At 45.5% G+C, this 19,885-nt stretch overlaps 1 protein-coding gene across 1 annotated transcript in view; it reads left to right on the top strand.

The window, feature by feature from the left end:
• CFAP126 (cilia and flagella associated protein 126) overlaps positions 1-19,885 on the top strand; it is a 138,280-nt gene that overhangs the window by 51,860 nt on the left and 66,535 nt on the right. Inside the window, exon 4 of the mRNA XM_078668639.1 lies at positions 11,130-11,306. Coding sequence (XP_078524765.1) covers positions 11,130-11,306 — 177 coding nt within the window. The remainder of the gene's footprint in view (positions 1-11,129; positions 11,307-19,885) is intronic.

The raw sequence follows: 19,885 nt of genomic DNA, 5'->3' as shown, positions 1-19,885 counted from the left end.
AGGTCCCTGGGTGCTGTGGATCCGCAGCTGTGCCCTCGGTGAGATTGGGGCCTCCGGGCGCTCGAGACCGGGACCTCGCCTGCGGGACCCGACCGGTGGAGAAGAGATTCCTGCGGGACCCGACCGGCGGAGAAGAGATTGCCGGCCCCGGCCGCGAAAGTGAGCCCCTGGTGGGAACCGTTGTGCGTGTGCCCCGGAGATCCTGAACCGGCCCGATGACTGGGCCGTGCGGCTGGAGGGGGTCGAGCTGTGTTGGGGGCTGACCGTGTGAAGGGGTCCCTTCGCCTTTGTCCTGTCCGGCGGTCCTGGACCCCGCGCCTGGCTCTCGCCTGTGGGGCCTGCCGCTGTTCGGAGGGGATCCCCCCCCATCGGGCGCTTTCCCATCCTGTGCCGGTGAGGCCGTTGTTGGGAGCCTCCGGGGGTCTGTAAAGTCCTACATTTGGGAACTGTTTGGGGGCCCACGGTGGAGTGTGGGGCGGCAAAACTCACAAGATGGCTGCCGACAACGTGGGGGGTCCTCCGCTCTGCACCGATGCTCCTTGCCGGCCGGACTGTGCATAGGCCTGGGTGTGTACTCGAGCGCCCACGCCCGGAGATGTCCTGGACGCCTTGATGTCATTGTACGCTGTCTTGGCCCCGGGGTCCCCGGTGCCTCTGCTGACCCCGTGCAGCTCGCCGCCATTTTGGGCCGCCGCTCTTTCATGCACCCCTGTCGTCCTGATGTCGCCATTGCTTCGCCCCCTTCGGCTGCGCCAGGAGTTGCTGTTGTTGTTCTTCGGCCGCTTGATGGGCCGGTGACTATTGACCCTCTGCTTCCTCGTCGCCTGGATTTCGAGGACTTCCACACGCCGCGGAGATCTGCTCCTTCCCGGGTACCTGGGACTCATGGTGGGCCGCTGTTTGCTCCCGCTTCGTTGGATTCGAACTTTTATTCTGGAGGGATACCTTTGTACTGTCGAACTGCGCACCTGGACTCCGGCTTGCCTTTGCTTGCCCTGTCGTTACTGCTACAATTGACTTGCTTAATTGACTTTTTGTATTCCCTCCGTCCGAAAGCTCTACCTGATTTATATCATTGCCGTGACTCTGGACTACGTTATGATTATTTTTTGCTGGGTGGTCCGCTCCACATTATCCTTTATTGGGTTGGTTTCGTGATCAGGAAGGGTTGGGGGTGAGTTGCACGACATGATAGTTTGCTGGTCTACCTGCCCGTCGCATTGATGTTTGTATTCCCGACACGGTGAAACGTTACGATCTCTCCCTCCTCCCCCTCCCTGTGGTTCTTGCTGTATGTGAAGGTGTAGTACTGATTTGATACTTATTCATTTGTTGGTCGGGGGAGGGTCGTGGCCTAATGTGTTTGCTCATATTCTCTGGCTCCTCCCTCACGATTTATTTTTGTTTTGTATTCCCTCTCCTTCTATTTTTGTCTTCTTCCTCTAATTTTCTTTCACTATATTTCGGGTTTCGGATTAGGGCGACAGGCACGCTGTTTGGAGGGTAGGCAGTAGCCTTCTGCAGGGGTGCGGGGTGGGACGGGTGGGTGGGGTCTTTCAGATGTTTTCTCTTGGTTCTATGGCCCTTTTCTATTCCTTTATATCGGTGCCGCTTCTGTCCTCGCTTCTCAGGCTTGGGTGGGTTGGGGTCTATTGCTATGCCACTTTTCCCGGTTTCGATGCTTCGTTGCGACTGCCATACCCTTCTTTTCGCCAGCTACCACTTTCTTCTGTACTATTAGCCGCGGGTTGCTTGGCCCGGAGTGGCGCCCATTTCGCACGGTTGTGTTTCTCTTTTATTTTTCTTTATTTTGTTCTTCTCCCTTCCTTTCCCCCCCCTTTTTTTTGTTTTTTTTTTGGTCCTTTTTTGGTTTCCCCTCCCTTGTTTCCTTCCTATTTCCCCCCCCCCTCCCTTCTTTCTCCCCCCCCTTCCCCCTTTTTCCCAGGCTCGTATTGTGGGAAGTGGGCTGATTTGTACATTTTTTCGTTCCCCTTGCCTCCGTTAGCGTGTTATTGGGTGGGGGTCATTAGATCTTGGTAGCACTTGTATGCTTCTCCACTACATTTTGCGTCTGTTTTGTGCTACGGTCGTATCATGCCCTTACATCCTCCTCCCCCCCCCCCCCCCCCCTCCTCCTCTCGTTTTGGCATGGGTGTAATCCTGTTTTTGGGTTTTTCCGTATTTGTGAGTCAGCCATGAGCCTTGTCCCTTTATTATAAAATAGACCTCAATGATTATGATGTTGGGCCGTTATTGCTGCTTATCCCATTTCTAGCATTGCTCGATTATGTTTGCTTGCCTGCCACCTGGCCTTGTGTTGCCTATTTTGCCTCTTGATTGTCTCTGATTTGTGGCCGGCCGGATTGGTTGTAGGCCCGTACATGTTTATCCTAATGATGCAAATAAAGGTCTTCAAAAAAAAAAAATATAATATAATAATAATTTATCTGCTGAATACATTTCTTCAAGAGTAGCCCTGAAGCAACTCAGCTTTACTACTTTCTAGTGCACTGACAGTGCTTAAGCATGCTGACTGAGTGTTCTATTGTATAGGTTTTGATGATTGTTTTTTCCTTTTGCATTTCTCCCTTGTATGTCTAACTTACCTGTTGTTTGTAGAGCTCTCTGATGCCCTGATGGGCCATGTTTGCAATATATAAAACATCAAAATAAATGAATAAATAGATATGATTTATAGACTGTCTGACCAAGTTAAAGTCTGAATCAAGGTTGAGGTCAGCAAGATGCTAGAGCAAAAGTGACAGAACCTCTGACAGCCCCAGGGATAGTCTAGTGGTACTGGTCCCCAAACCTAACTCAAAGGTTGACAAATCAGAGATGAGATTTTGTTTGGATTATAGAGGTTTAAATGCAGTCACTAAAACTGATGCACACCCCATCCCAAGAGCTGATGAGCTCATTGTTAAGTTGGGTGCAGCCCAATTCTTGAGTACCTTTGATTTAACATCAGACTATTGGCCGTTTGGGCTCACCCAGAGAGCAAAGAAGAGATCAGCTTTTCCAACCCCTGAAGGCCACTTGCCTTTTGGACAAAAAAATGCACTTGCCACTTTCCATATGTTGGTGAAACGAGTTCTCTCAGGTATGGAGAACTTACAGCATATCTGGATAATATTGCTGTATTTAGTTCAGCCTGGGATGAACACCTGACCCACTTGAGGAAAATATTAAAGGCTCTGCAGCAGGCAGGCCTAACTATTAAGGCCAGTAAGTGGAAATAGGGCAGAGTTCAGTTGTTTACTTGGGCCATCTTGTAGGTGGAGGCCAAGTGCAACCTCTCCAGCCTACGATCTGGAACATTCTGGATTGGGAGGCTCCCAAGACCCAGACCCAAGTCAGGGCATTTCTTGGCTTGATGGAATATCATAGGAGGTTAGTGAAGGGGTATAGTACCATTGTGGTCCCACTCACTGAACTTACATCCAAACAAACAAAACTAAGAAGGTCAGCTGGACCACAGGATGCCAAAATGCCTTTGATACCCCGAAAGAGGCTATGTGCTCAGCACCTGTCCTGAAGGCACCAGACTATGGGAAGGAGTTTATTGTCCAAAGGAATGCTTCTGAACATGGGATTGGGGCAGTATTTTCATGAACAAATGATGAGGGACATGGTCAACCAGTTGCCTGTATCAGCAGGCGACTCCTCCCTAGAGAGCAGTATGTGCCTTTGCTGTGGTTAGGTCCCTGAAGAAGCTGAGACCATTTTTCTTTGTGACTCACTACATGGTTCAAACCGACCACAGGCCTATCAGATCACTGATGCAGATGAGGAGAGAACCCCACGTTGTTGCAGTGTCCCAATTCCCTACAGGATATGCACTTTTTAGTGGAATACAGACCTGGGACGTACCATTCAAACGTAGATGGTCTTTCCAGATTTTTCCACTTAGGTGATGAGAACTACCAGGGTATAGGTTAGTTGCTCATCCCCTTTCGTTAAGGGGACCATGTAGGAAAGTGCCCTTTTTGTATGGTCACCCTCACACATTTTGCCCCACTGCTGACGCTAATGACTCTGAAAGTGCACTGGAGCCTGCTATCCATGCCCCAGTGTCAGTGCTCTCGCCGTAAATCTGATACATGTGAATTGGAAACCCCAATTAGCAAGGACTTTAACCCCCTTATAAGTCCTTGGTAAGTGGTACCAGTTGTACCGAAGGCATGTGAGTTAAAGGGACCACCAGGGCCTGACACACTGTGTGTGTCACCCTGAGTGACCCAAGTAAATACCTGACAGCAGCCCTGCCATTGCAGAGTGCAGGAGCAGTGTAAACTGCTCAAATTCGACTTGCCCTCAACATGAGTGGCAAGGTCAAAGGTCAAGGCGCTTTAAAAAAAATATATGTCACTCACCCTTAAGGTGGGCCTACTGAGCCCAGTAGGCAGGGTGCATCATAATAAAGTTGTGGACATATAAGTGCAACTGTATATGTCCCTACATTAGCCTCTTTCCATTAAGGCTACTATAAGCATTCAGGGGGCCAAAGGCCAACAAGGGCTGGCAATTAAGCATCCAGAAGTTGCTAGATCCATTATGGTCCTACTGAAAAGGGTCATGTTGTGTATAAAACAACTTGTTTAATCAAATATGATATGATTCCCTTGTCGGATTTGATGTGACATGCACCCAGGTAGCTACCTGAGAAGTGCCGACATGATTGCCCGAGCCTTTCCTGTGCCCTTGCTGTCATCCTGCAGCTGCTGCCGCCAAGACAGGAATCTGACCCACTCCAGTGTGAACACTCCCAGGAATCAGAAACAAAGGCCTACCTAGGAAAGTGGTGACACCTCCGTCCCTAACAGGATGGCCAGTGAAGTGGCACATAAAAGCGGTGACCTTCAAAGCATACTCCGTCTCCGATATACAACCAGGCTGCCTCCCAAAGGAGGAAACAGCCAGCCCTGTGCCCCCAGCCACATTCACTCCCTGATAGGTGGGAAAATAAGGCAGTCAGAAGGTGTACATCTTCAGAAGGCTAGCCACATCTCTAATTTGGGCTTCTACTCTGTACAGCTAAGGCAGGTTTCTGCCATTTTTAGAAAATGACAGAATAGAGTGTTCTGGGTTGAAAAGTTGGCAGGCACCCCAATTGTGGTCATCTCAGTGGTGGATTAGATGCCAGGGGTAGTATCTAAATCTAGGATTTAAGGGGCAGCCTTTGCACCAGAACCTCAAATCTGATTCCACCTGCAATGAAGGACAAAGAAGAGACCTAAGTCTGCGAGTACTGGACCTATACATAGCAAAGGCGCAACACCGTGCACCTGTGGCAACCACCCTGCAACTGCATGACTGCGACTCGTCCCAGATCAGAGGCCAGCTCCAAAGTAACGATTAAACCCTCAGAGAGTCAAAGGCAACTCCAGAACTCCCATGGACTTGTGACACTAGTCCTCAGGAGCCTGCAGGTAAAGCACGCTATGGAACCAAGGAATCACTGGCCATTAGACCTGCAGAGGGATGGTCCAAATGTAAATGGTCTAGTGCATTGTGGGAAACCTATTCCTAACCTCCAGAAAGTTTCAGGTGGCTACTTCAAGCTTAGCTTGCCGCTGCCAAGGCTTTGTGGATTGCGGGTCAGGCTACCACTACCTTTACCCGACGTGGTGCCTTGGGGGAACTGCATAGTATGCTCAACTCATAACCTGAGTGACCCCATTGATGAATTTTTGCATCCGTTTCTTCACCATAACCGTCTAAACAGTAAATCCAGTACACCTGCAACCCCAGCTTCAGCACCAGGGACAGCCAGGACAACTCTGCACCCGGGCCCTATGAGCCAGGTCAAATTCAACTGATTGTTGTGGCCTGGTCCTGGGACCCACATCACCTTAACCCCAAGGGGTTTCCACTTCACTCGACCTGCAAGTAACCGATTGTCAGTAGTGTGTTTTTCCATTGACTGCAAAGGAAAAAAATTGCATTAGTGAATTGCACTGATTTATATTTCCTCCTAAAATCCATAACTCCAGTTATAATCAGTTTTTTTGGTGTATAAATTTATATAAAAATCTGCTTTATTTATATTGGTATTTAATTTCTTGCGAGTCATGTCAATTACTTATCGTCCATGGCGGTACTGTTAGAAGCTTAATACCTGTTCCTCTTTTAAAGCCTGATTACTCTGTATCACTCTACCAGCACTGATCTACGGATTTATTAGTGTGAATCCAAATGATCTGGCTTGGGGTATTGTGAGAGTATTGCATATTAAAGCCTAACCAGCTTCACTACATAGCACTCAACTTTCCTACAACCTGCTCATCCTAGTCTTCATCTGGTGCTTTGACAAGCGTGCCTCCACTACACCCCTTCAGGAATCTCATTAGGAGCTGCATTATCCTGAATAGTAGTTGCAAACCCTGACAGTGAATCATTATTATCACAGACACTTAAAGCGAGGAACCAAGTAAAATTAGGCACATTATCATCCTGTTGGTTTGGTACATTGAGAACATGGAAGGAAAACACACTTGTAACCCTAACAGTGGGGGTTATAGGATAAAAACAGTGGTACTGCTTTCAAATTAAGCTATTAGTACCCATTCCACTAAAGGAGAGGTCCTAAAAGCTAAGTGCAACACAGTCTCCATTACATGTTTTCACCCCCTTGAACACAAAGTCCTCTCTCTGTGCCATAATTATATTCTTAAAGAGATCACTGAAAAATCCAACCCTTTTTCCCAGCCAATGGACAGACTTATTGCGCTGCTCTTCCAAGCTTTCAATCTGGGACGAGTCGAATATAAACACATTCATCAAAACTAACATGTAAGAAGTTTCTAGTCAACTCACTGCCACATCAAAGCTCTAGTCCATGCCCATCTAAACGGAGCCCGGTACACAAACCCTGCTTAAACTATGAACATATGGTGCTATTCTGGGCAGCAACAACAGTAGGATCTGACACTAGGGCCTTTTCATTGGCAGTCAGTGCCACATTGGAAATTACGTTAGTAGTTAAATGCTATTTAGCAGCTATAATAGATTTGAGTTTGTTAACTCCTGAGCAGGTGGCTGCAATCGATTCCACTGCTTGTGTCCCTAGCACAGATCCAATTGTGTCTCTGACCAGAGACTCCATATTCTTAATAATGGAGTAAACATATGCTGTGAAACCCTTATTGATTAAACTATTTATACACCTTCTATGACCAACCCCTGAATTCTGTGCAAGAATCTTGGCACAAGGGTTAGAAACTCAGGTTTCTTTCTTTTAAGGTTGTCACTCTGAGTGGGACGGGTATGCCCAAACGTGGGTCCTATGTGCTCCATGCCACTGGAGTCAAGCTAGCCTGGCTGATGAGGGGTGAAACGCCGAAACCCGTCCTAGGATGCTTGTTTCAAGTCCAGGGAGGACCTGGCCTGGCAGTTCGGGCTGGACTGTTCCCATTGGGGGCAGGGTCAAGACTGATTTGCATATGGCTGGGTTTAAACTGGAATGGCAAGGGGAGTAAAAAAACAATGGATTTAGGCCCAGATCTCTGTACTGGGGTGAATGATTGACATTGTTCAGCATTCTGTCCATCAATTGTTTTTTTTTGCATCAGTAGAAATTAAGGCATTTCTGGATGGTATTGGTGTGAAACATGTGTGTAACTCTCTATATAACCCTTGAAGAAATGGTCAGATAGAGACAGTTAATAGCTTGGTAGAATCAATCAATCAATCAGCATTTGTATAGTGTAGTACTGTCACCCTAGGCGCATCTGGGTCCTCTGGGTGTGACTTGTCTATCAGAGAAATGAGCGTAGAGGGCAGAGAAACGAGGAGGAAAGGCAGGACCGAGAGCACAAAAACGAGCAGAGGAGGCACAAACAGGGGGCAGCAGGTAGACTGGCAGCAGAGGGCAGCGGACGGAGGGCAAGCTGGACAGGAGACTGTCATGGGGGAGCTGGCATGAGGACCTGCGTTCCAAAGTAATATTGAACTTTGGAAATGGCTTGTAATTTTGTTTTGGTTGTTGAGGATGCTGTTATGGCCCGTTGTGGGCTGAACAGACTACTGTTAATGCCAAGACTGGAAAATCGTCTTTTGAGATGGTGCGAGGGAGACAACCTGTTACTGAATTTGTGCCTTTGTGTTTGTGAGATTTGAAGGTGGATGTGAGGAGTGGGAAGAAAAAACAGGTTTTAGTGAAAAGATTCTTTGATGTTGGAGATTAGGTAAAGGTAAAACCGGGTAGCGTTGGAAATGGCTTGACCAAGTTTAGAGGACTATATAAAGTTGTACAGGTTGGTAGCAAATGGGTAAAGTTGGAAAATGGTCAAATGTGAAATATTAGGAGAGTGGCACTGTTTCAGATCAAAGTAAGAGTACTGTTCATGAACCCTATTCTGTAAACTGGACAAACAAATGCCTACCTTTTTTTCCCACCTTGGAACCTATTCCACAGTGCAATCATACTCCTGAAATCTCATTGCCAACCATGCCAGGTCTCCAGAACAATTTTTCATACCCGAAGGCCAAGGACCTTAAGTAATGGTTTGTGAACAGTTCTCCAAAATCACCTTGGTTCTCCAAAAAAATGTGCAAAAATAGTTCATAGCCCAAGTAGCTGCCAATGGCTCTTGCTCGATTACAGAATAGTTCCTCTCCGCTGCCGTCAATGACCGAGAAGTAAATGCAACTGTGATTTTTAGAACCACAATGTAACTGAGATAGTATTGCTCCAATCCCAACAGCACTGACTTTCACTGTAATAATAGTTCTACGACTAACCTGAAACTGGACTAGCACTCCTTCACTGCCAATGCTATTCTTTTACCCCTGAAAAGCTGAGCCTTCCTCCAAACAAATGTATTCCCTCTCCTCAAACATATTCACAAAGGTTCAGATTTATGGGCAAAATCCTGAACAAAATATGAATAAAACTCAACCAAACCAATGAGTGAACATAACTTATCTATTTCTTCTGGCATTCACCATAGCATTCACCAAATCCAAGTTGGGCTTTACTCCTTCTCCCAAATACTCAACTTCCTGTACCAAAAAGTTGTATTCCTTTTTGTGTAAAGTCAGACCTTAATTGGCAACTTGAAGCAAGACCTCACCCAAAACTTTTTTATGGCCAGTAATGGTGCGCCGAAGATTAATATGTCATCCTGAAACAAACACCACATTTTTCACAGCTGCTAACACATTTGACATAAATCTTTGGAACACACTTGCCGCAGATGACAATCCAAGCAGCAATCTGTTGAATTGAAACACACCCTTAGATGTTATAAAAGCCATCAGATGTCTCAAATGTGGATGGAGCATGATCTAATGGTAGGCACTTAGTGGCAATATTGTCATTGAGACTGTGCAGGTCCACAAAGCACCTCAATGACCCATCAGCCTTCTTAATTATCACCAGAGAAATCCACTCAGCAGGTTCCACCGCTTTTATAATTTTATCATCTAAAACGCCTCTATTGCATTTGTCAAGAAATTAACTATCGAGTTTGGAAACTCAGCTCGCTTGTTGCCAGAAGCAGAGTCAAGCTATCTTTTCACAATAATAGCCTTGTGTGGTATCTTGTATAATGGATGGCTGACATTAGACCTAAAGGCTGGTCAGCTTACATCATCTTTACTGTCAACCTTGTAAAACTGTGTTGTTACCATGACGCTGGAATGCTTATGCTTGTGTGGTTACTGGACTTAAGGAGTTGAGCAGCAAGCAGTGTTCCTTGGTTGGTGAGGCTTGTATTGAGGAAAGCTAATAAACCATGTTTGAATTTCACCATTTTTAAGTGGAGTGGCTTTTTTACACCTTGCCTGAAGAAAGATCATTCAACTGTGCCTTTAACCACGGGCCAGTAGACCGACCCAGCCTCCTCTGGACTCTAAAGGGTGCAGATGGGCTCGCTTTTGGGCTGGTCATCCCCAGAGCAGAGCCAGGGCACGGCCCACGCCCTTTCCATGCTGAGAATCAGGGGCGCCTCTAGGGTCATGGCGGCCCTGGGCAGGGAGCGTAGGTAGGGGGCCCCGGAAGAGGAGGCCCCAGAAGAGGCGCGGAGGCCAGTGAAGAGGGGGGGTCAGGGTGTTAGGAAGTGGAACAGAGCCGGAGGCCTCCAAATCCCTGCCACTGGGGCCGCCAAGCAAATATGTATCCATCCTCAGAGGATTATTATATTAAGGATATATATTGGCGTGGTGGCCCCTGGGTTGTGGCGGCCCTGTGCAAGTGCACAGCTTGCACATGCCTAAGGCCGGCCCTGTGAGAATGATGCACTATAAAGCGCTTGGCTGCTGTCCTGCCTTCTCCCGATGGCAGTGTGTTGTGGGCGATGCTGTCTTCAGGTGCTGAGACTCAGTAGTAGAGTCCAGCACTGCAGGAGAATGACACATGCTATAAAGCAATTGGCTGCTGAGCCCTACTTTCTTCTCATGGCAGGATCTTTGGGGTGATGCATCCCACAGGTACCCAGAATCAGTAGCAGAGTCCCACGCTGGTGTAGAATGACTCATGCTAATAAGCACTTGGCTGCTGTGCCCTGCCTACAACTGATGACGGGTTGTTGTAGGCGATGCCATCCACAGGTGCCCAGAGTCAGGAGAAGATTCCGGTAACCATGTCTTTGCAAAAGAAGTCCACGTCATTGCATCCTCAGAACCTAGAGGACAGGTTGCTTCTTCAAGCAAAACCCATCTCTGGGAATTGGATGTAGATCAAATGATTCTTTCATGTTTTTTCAAGTACTCCCTTTCATAAATAACAATGGGACATATTATCAAGGACAGAGTAAAGATTATCGCCGCGTTAGCGGCAGGAAACTGGTGCTAAAGCTGCGATAATGGGCTTGATAATATGCCGTAGAGAATTCCCATAGAAGCCCATGTTCACACCAGAACATGGACTTCTATGGGAATTCACAAGGGCATATTATCAAGCCCATTATCTCCGCTTTAGCGGCAGTTTCCTGCCGCTAAAGCGGCAATAATTTTAACACCGTTTGTTCTTGATAATATGCCCCAATGTTTTTCACACAGAGTGTGTAATCAGTGACTGTTAGTATTCCCTTTATGCACCACTGACCAAACATTAACATGTCTTGTGCCTCTGGAGAATTTATGAACAATGGACCTGTTGTGATAGCACTCTGTCTTCATTTTAGATTAGCCCTTGGGGAACATACATGGGAACCTGGGACATGCCGCGGAGGATTCCTCCGTGCAAGGTGAGCTCAGCATCCCGTTCCGCTCATGCAGCCAACTGCCTCAAGGAGTGGATCTACAATTCTACTGACCTGACCAGTGCTTGCAATGGACTTCGTCCAGAGATTGATGGAGTGGTAAGATTTCAGTGTCTTAACACAATTTTCTCATCTTGAGTTAGTGGCTGAAAAATATGAAACCAACACCACAATCCGCAAATTACTTTTTGGTAATGTAATGTAATGTAAGGAGGATATGTAGAGCGCTGCTTGTCACCCATGAGGGTTCCAAGCTCTGTGGTTTTCATTTTCCAAATTTTGTTTCAATAATACGATGAGTACCCTCTTTATTTTTTAGGTAACTTTATTATAAGGAGTGTTATAACTTTTGAGGTTAGTATGGCTGTTCAAAATGTAGTAAAATCATGAATACACAAAGGTTTTGAGTTTAAAAATAAATAAATAATTAACATATGTTCTGCTGCTGCCCATCTGGGAATATGCACAATAAAATAGAACCCAGCCCATGAATTCTCTCCCTATAACCACTTCAACAATATATATTTGAAAAAATATATATATAATCATGATGCCTGGTAATTATTAATAGACACATAGAGATAGATTTTGGTAAGAAATGATGACTCCTTGGAGATAACATGCATACGTTCCCAAGCAAGTACCACATTGCAAAACATAATTTTTCCTTCTGTAATCATAGTCACGAATAGGCGTTATTATGCCTAATTGTTTTTACTAGGACCCCAAAACGGTATTCTGCGATATTTAGGCAGGGCGAAGATTCAAAAGCAAGTGTAAAGACTCAAACATTTGTGTTTATGGAATGGATATGTGCCAGTGTTTGATTAGCTGGAGTTCATCTGTAATCATTGTACAGTTCCCTTTTTCACTTGTTGTCTTGGTGAGGGCTTTTATTAAACATCGCACTACTGTTACTGTCTTACCCTCTATTCAGCAGTAATGAGTGGTTAGATTATATATGTGTGTTATGTAGCACCAACTTACCTAGGAAGCAGCAGAATACTGTATACTAATTTTGGGGATTAGGAGATAGTACAAACTAATGTTCCTAAAGTGGGCATTTTACATATTTGAATTGCACATTAATACTGACATTGCATTTCACATATGTTTACTTAATTGGGCTGTCAAGAATCCCACAATTTCGGTCAAGTGTTGAACTTGGTTTTAAAAGCCAGGTCTCCAGTTTCCAAGTTGGCAACTCATCCACTATACCACATCTTCTTCCTTAGATTACATTTATTAGCAATAGTCTACCTGGGCACAAGCCATTCAGGTGGGCAACGTAGCATCCATATTAATGGATGCATGCACCTCCAAAGTTTAAAATGCGGGTAGCCAAAGTGATGGATGGATAAGAGGAAGGGTATGATGAGGAGTAATGGATTACTGTTATGCCAAAACAGTGAGACCAAGACGTAGACTACAGCAAAACTGAAGCAGATCGTACCCTCTGCTCTCATTCATTGTTTTCCGTATTGTGTACGAGACTGTTTTATGAGCAATGTGTGAAGCAGCATGACTGTAACCACCCTTTAATTGACTGTCTCTCCTTCTACTTGACCATTTTTGTTGTGGGAGCTGTTTTAGATGTTAGAAAAACTATAAATACAATATAGCAGAAAATATATACTTCTTTCTACTCCACAAAAATTTCCAAACACATCAGAGCAAATCTAAGCGGAACACCGGTCCATTTTGTTGTTAAAAGTACACGTTTTACTTTCCACTGGAGCTATCAAGAGATGACTGAACTGGGAATTAGGATAGGGTTGCTACTCTCTTTTTCTTTGTGCTGAAGAAGGACGGGGGCCTTCAGCCCATTTGACCTTTGAATTCCTTCTTGTGAAAGGACTAATAGAAAATGCTGATGCTGGCATAGATATTGTCTGCACTGGACCCAAGGGAATGGATGGTGTCCTTGGACCTGCAAGATGCTTATTTTTATGTAATGGTCCTGTAGTCTCTCACAGACGCTACTGAAAGTTCAAGGTAGACCACTAGCATTTTCAGTTTGCCATGCTCCCCTTCAGCATCACCTGTACCCTTCGGGTTTTCACATAAGTGATGGTGGTGGACATTGCCCATCTTCAGAGGTCAGGGATATCACTTCTTTCTTACCTCAATGACTGGCTGTTGAAGACAGGTTCACCACAGTCAGTCGTAGACCACCTTCAGATGGCACTGAATCTCCTGACGTTGTTGTTCAAAATCACTGAGCGAAAGCCACACTTTACTCCTTCACAGAGGTTTCCTGTCATAAATATGGCAAAATTCAGGCCGTCCCTCCACCCAAACAATTCCAGGACATTCGAGCTATGATCATGATATTTCAGCCTTGGTCCTGAATCTCGATGAGAGCATCGCTGAGGCTTCTTGGACTTTAGTTTCCTGAATCATCCTTTGCATCTGCGACCTGTTTTAGCTGTTGACTCTGTAATGGAATCTGAAGTTACCATGGGCCCAGCACCAAGTAAACCTTTTAGATACCATTTAAATTCTGAAGGAGACTGCAAATTATTTAGTGGTGGCTACTTGACCATAATGGAAAAACAGCAGTGCCTTTTCTCCTCCCCACCCAGAGTCAATTGGAATATCAAACAAGTCAGTGTTATGTTGAGGAGGTCATCTGAGGGAAATGAAGATCAGAGGACAGAAACAAAGGCACATCTAGACCTACTAGAAAGTGACATAAAACAACTAGAAACCAAACAGATTAGAGACACTTCAAACACAGCCGCTCTGGTGGAACTCACAGGGAAAAAATACAAATTCAACAGGATTCTAAGCGAGCGAGCCAGTCTATGGATAAGAAAATACAAACAAATTAACCTTTGCGAAGCAAACAAAGCGGGGAAATTCCTAGCGTCATATCTAAAACACAATGAAAGGCAACACTGTATCACCACAATCACAGACACTCATAACAAAACACACACCAGGCACAAAGACATCCTACACACGTTCATGGAATTTTATAAAGAACTATATAAAAGAGATGACAACCTAGACCAGGAGGGCTGCTCAGCTTACCTAGACAGCACAAACTTACCCAAGATAACGACAGAGGAAGCTAAGACACTAGGGCAAGACATAAAAATGAGCGAGATCAACGCAGCCATTAGGGCACTAAAAGACAACAAAGCCCCAGGACCGGACGGATATACTGCGCCCTTCTACAAAATATTCCAAGACCAGCTACTGCCGGTCTTGACGAAAGTTTTCAACCACTGCGCCACAGAAGGGGAAGTAGCCAAATCTATGTCACCAGCCAACATAGTTGGAATACCCAAGGAAGGCAAGGACTCACAATGGTCCAAAAACTACCGACCCATATCACTAATGAACTTAGATTGTAAGCTATACGCCAAAGTCCTAGCCACAAGACTAAACAAAGTGCTCCATCAGTTGATCAGTAGTACTCAGGTAGGCTACCTCAAAACACGCATGTCTCACGACAACACTAGACTCCTCTGCCAGATAATAGAACACTCCTCCAAATCATATAAATCAGCGGTAGCAATCACAATAGGTGCAGAAAAGGCTTTCGACAGAGTATCCTGGTGATTCCTAGAGAAGAGCATGCAAGCATACAACCTAGGAGATAGCTTCACGAAGAAAGTCATGGCACTGTACAAAAACCCCAAGGCACAGATAGCTATAAATGGAACTACATAACCATACTTTAAACTCGAAAGAGAAACGAGACAAGGCTGCCCGCTATCCCCGCTATCCCCGCTGCTTTTCCTGCTGGCCCTCGAGCCCCTGATTAGGGACATTCTGGCAAACAGAAATATAGTGGACGTAACCATTAACAACACTACAGCTAAGCATGCAGCCTACGCAGATGACCTGCTCATAATAACGGAAAACCCTACTCAATACATACCAGCACTTATGCACACAATCGAAACATACAACAAACACTCGGGATGCAAGCTCAATAGAGACAAATCGGAATGCATGCCCCTCAACATGCAGACAACCAAAGAGATAATAGGAAACTCAGGGCTGGCCTGGCAACCTGGGTCTGTAAAATATCTAGGCATCCAATTCGGGAAAAAACTGAGATTTACCCTAGAAAAGAATGAGAAAGCCACACTGGATAAGATCAAAGGACTACTAGAATCCTGGTCACCCAAGTTCATCACCTGGTGGGGCAGGATAGACACAGTGAAAATGATGATTACGTCCATTGTGAACTATCTGGCAGGAATGCTACCCATGGCATTCACTGACAAATTTCACAGAAAGATTGAGCAAATGCTAAACAAATTCATATGGAGAGATAAGAAACCTAGAACAGGCCTAAAAAAACTCAGACTGTAGAAGAAGCTAGGGGGCTCAACATGGCTGACCTAAGAGCCTTCCAGACAGCCTTTATAGCCAGACCACCTGAAAGCTCAACACACACTCCCAGACAGAGAACTATACAATTTCCTGGCTATCAAAACAGCCCTAACAAAATCAAAGCTAACTAAGCACAAACCTTCAATCTTTCACTACATGGAAACAATAAACACGAATGGTCACCAGGTCTCATATATGTACAAACTACTTTGCCCCACATCCACCAGACTCAACGCCAAAAACACCAACTACTGGGAAGCACATCTAGTTACCGAACTCACTGAACAGGAACTAGAAACCTTTTGGGCAGCCCCATCAAAAAACATGATGGCACCGGTACTAGCACAAATGAAATTCTGGCTACTACATCAAGCATACTGGACACCAGCGCACCTAGCATCGATAGGACTGAAAGAGAACGATAGATGCTGGAACTGCGAAACAGAAAAAGGCGACCTCGAATACCTCACATATCACTGCAGTAAGGTCAGCAAATTCTGGGGGAAGGTAGTCAATTTCATCAACAAAACCATAGGCTGCACTCTTGATCGAGCTTTCGCCACAACTACCACTGCCCATATCACAAAAGATGTACCCACCCAACAGGACAGATTCCTCTTAGACTTCCTCCTGACGACAGCAGTGAAAACAGTTCTAGCCAAATGGAAAGATACTTCCAAAGTAACATTCAAAGGGTGGCTGAACTGGGTGACATTTCTCAGAGGAGCGGTCAACACTGCACTCAGACACACACCATGGAAGAACCCGAACAGAAAAATATGGGCGAAACTAGACATATTCCTAAACCCATACAAACCACCATGAAGAACAAAAACCCAGAACTAAACCAGCAAAACACGATTCCAAGACGACCTGTCGACCTGACACTAAATATATGCCCGCCAATTTTATGTTCTATGTCACGTTTTATGTTCCAACTATACCGCAACCACCCACATCAACCTTTATGTTAAATGTCATATGTGCGCAGAAACTAGGGGCAGACACGAGAAGACTGTACAACCAATCTCCAATCAACCAATCCTTGAATTCTCCTGAGGCGTGAGCCGGGAGAGGTTGCTAGAGGATGCAGGAGCAGTATTGTCACCTTTTTTTAAAAAACAAAACATTGCCGATTTTGCAAATTTTTTTATAAAGCCACTCTCGCACTATTTATATTCTAGTTGGAACTGCTAGCCTTTTTATAAAATTTTGGGTGTCCATGTTTTTAACGCTTCAGATAGACAGCTACTAGTAGTCCTGGTGGCTCTGGGGGTAATTTGCTCGCTCTCCCACGGAGGTCTGCCATTTTCAGGACCGGCCGGAGCAGCGGTCTAGTCTTTTTTCCAGTAGGAGAGAATAAATCCAGGGCTGGCGCGAGCACGCAGCCTTGAATTCTCCTGAGGCGTGAGCCGGGAGAGGTTGCTAGAGGATGCAGGAACAGTCTTGTCACCTTTTTTTTAAAAACAAAACATTGGCGAGTTTGCAAATTTTTAAATAAAGCCGCTCTTGCACTATTTATATTCTAGGTGGAACTGCTAGCCTTTTTATAAAGTTTTGGGAGTCCTTGTTTTTAATGCTTCAGAGGGACAGCTACTAGTAGTCCTGGTGGCTCTGGGGGTAATTTGCTCGCTCTCCCGCGGATGTCAGCCATTTTCAGGACCGACCGGGGCAGCGGTCTAGACTTTTTCCCAGTAGGAGAGAATAAATCCAGGGCTGGCGCAAGTGCTCCGCAGGGGTGCGAAGGCACGCCAAAGGCAAGCCCGCCTGCGCCCGTCCGCGCCCGGTCTGCGCTCAGGACCCCTGACTGTTTACTGACCGGTAAGGCCCCCACGCTTGCCTATGATAGGGACACCCTGATGGGTTTGAGGGAAACAGGCGGGGAGGTAGACTATGTCCAATTTCACCCTGACAGGTGGCCAGGTAGTATAATAGAGTCCTGCCCAGTCTGCAAGAGAGTGATCCCTAAAATACTAATGACTCCTATTAACAAGATAGAGGGAACGAAACGGGGGCCAAAAGGGGGGGATGTGATAACTTATAAATGATTATCTATAAATGCCAGGTCGCTGGTGAAACACAGCCTCGAATGTGCTGACCTGATAATCGAGAAAGAAATAAAAATCGCATTCATCACGGAAACACGGATGGATGCAGCCTCGGGTCCTGATATAATTAAGGCTACTCCCGTAGATTATTTATGGTATAGGCAGGATAGGCAAGGAAAATCAGGAGGGGGCTTGGCGGTTATATATCATAGCTCCCTAAAGGCTACATTCCAGCATATTCAGATGGAGACCTGCGAAGCCCTTTCTTTTAATTTTACTCTCTCCAATCACCATTCGTTCAAAGGTTGCCTATTGTATAGACCCCCAGGGGCAAAAAATGCTTTTTTAACTGCGGTGGGATCTGTCTTAGAGGTAGGTCTCCATGATAATGGATTTTAATTTTCACTTGGAAAATGTAAATGTAAATGTTGGAATTGTAAATAAATATCCTGAGACCCAAGCAGAGTAATAGGTCTGTTTATTAATCATCCACTCTCCTCACTGGAGAGCTTGTCAACATTCCATGGCAAACTCTGGGCCGGCCATACCAACAGGGTAAATGGGGAAGGGGTGATGGAACATACCAATAAGGGGAATAAATTACAACACATCTCCCTTCCATAGGGTGACATAGGATAGAATTAGTCCCACCGCAGTGGGATAGCATATATCATGTGAAAAGAGGAAAAGCAAAAAGGAAACAGGATGAATTAAGTACATTTACAAATCTTATCAAAACTCCACCATTGACCATTTTCAAGTTGAACCACATTCTTAAGCACCTTAGCAATTTTGCATGGCATGTAGTATTTACTTTGGGTGGCTCCCACCTTGGTGTTCTTTCTGACTTGTACCATGTCCCCTATTTCCCACTTGGGATCCTTCGCCCCGTGCTTATTATCGTACCACAGCTTGTACTTGTCTTGGTGGAGACGAACCTTCTCTGCCCTGACTTCCTGATCCACTACTCTAGGTTCACCCCCACTCAACCAACTGGGATTTAACTTGGTGCATGGTTCACGACCCCGTAGTGCCACAAAAGGAGAGATGCCTGTGACTTTATTGGGAGAGGTGTGGTAGGCCCACAGACACTTCCTAATAGATTCTTCTACATCATGCCCATTGGTTGCAGCTAATTGGATGTGTTCCTTGATGATTCTGTTTGCTCGCTCCACCAGCCCATTGGCCTTAGGGCAGTATAAGGCGGTGGCTTCATGTCTAATGTTCAAACTTTTGAGAAAAGCACACATTTCATCCGAGCAAAACTGAACGCCATTATCCGTGACCAGAGTCACTGGTATGCCTTCCTCCACGAATACTCCTTTTAAAAACTCAAACACTGTCCTCGTGGTGACAGAGTGGACAAACTTTTGTTTGATCCAATGGGTCGTATAGTCAATTAAAACCAGCATGAATCACCTCATTTCTCCTAATTCAAGCATGGGGCCAATAATGTCCATAGCCAGCTTGCTCCACGGTTTACTTGGTACTTCTACTGGAGATAATGGAGCTTTTTGAATAGTTTTAGATTTATCACTTTTTGCACATGCCCCGCAATCTTTAACAGCTTGTTCGGTCATGGCATCCATCCTGGGAAACCAGTAGCTGGACCTAACTCTGGCTTTGGTAAGGCTACGCCCAAGATGGCCTTCATGCGCCAATTCAATGACCTTCTTCCTGAGGTTCTTGGGGGGAACCACTCTCTGATTGCGATAGATTCTTCCATTGATGAGACTTAGTTCATTCCTCACTTCCCAAAATTCCTCTACAATTGGTCGAAGTTCGCTCTTCCTGCTCGGCCATCCTTTCTCCATGTATTCCTTCAGGGCATTTACTTCCTTGTTTTCTTTAGCCTCCATTTCCCACTCTTCTTCAGTGATGGCAGGCGTTTCCATCATAAGTACCGGACTGTCAAGAGCTTCTTCTTTCTCGCCCACTTCTGGTAGTGGTGATCTTGAAATGAAATCGGCGATCTTATTTTCCTTCCCTGGCACATACTCTACCTTGAAATTATAGTGTTCCAGACCCAATATCCATCTGCTGATGCGAGGAGTACAATTCTCTAGTCCCTTCACAGAAAATATGAAGGTGAAGGGTTTATGATCTGTCCGGATGGTGAACCTTAAACCCCACAAGAAAAACTTGAAATGTCTGACTGCCCAGAAACAGGCCAGGGCCTCCCTTTCGATTACGGAGTAGTTCCTTTCTGGGTTAGTGAAGCTCCTGGAGGCAAACGCGATGACTTTCTCCTCTTTTCCATCCTTTTGTATTAAGGTT

This window comes from Lissotriton helveticus, chromosome 12 (assembly GCF_964261635.1).
Source record: "Lissotriton helveticus chromosome 12, aLisHel1.1, whole genome shotgun sequence".
Classification (NCBI taxonomy): domain Eukaryota; kingdom Metazoa; phylum Chordata; class Amphibia; order Caudata; family Salamandridae; genus Lissotriton; species Lissotriton helveticus.
Note: the sequence above shows the minus strand (reverse complement) of the source record. Positions and strands in the feature narration are given on the sequence as shown.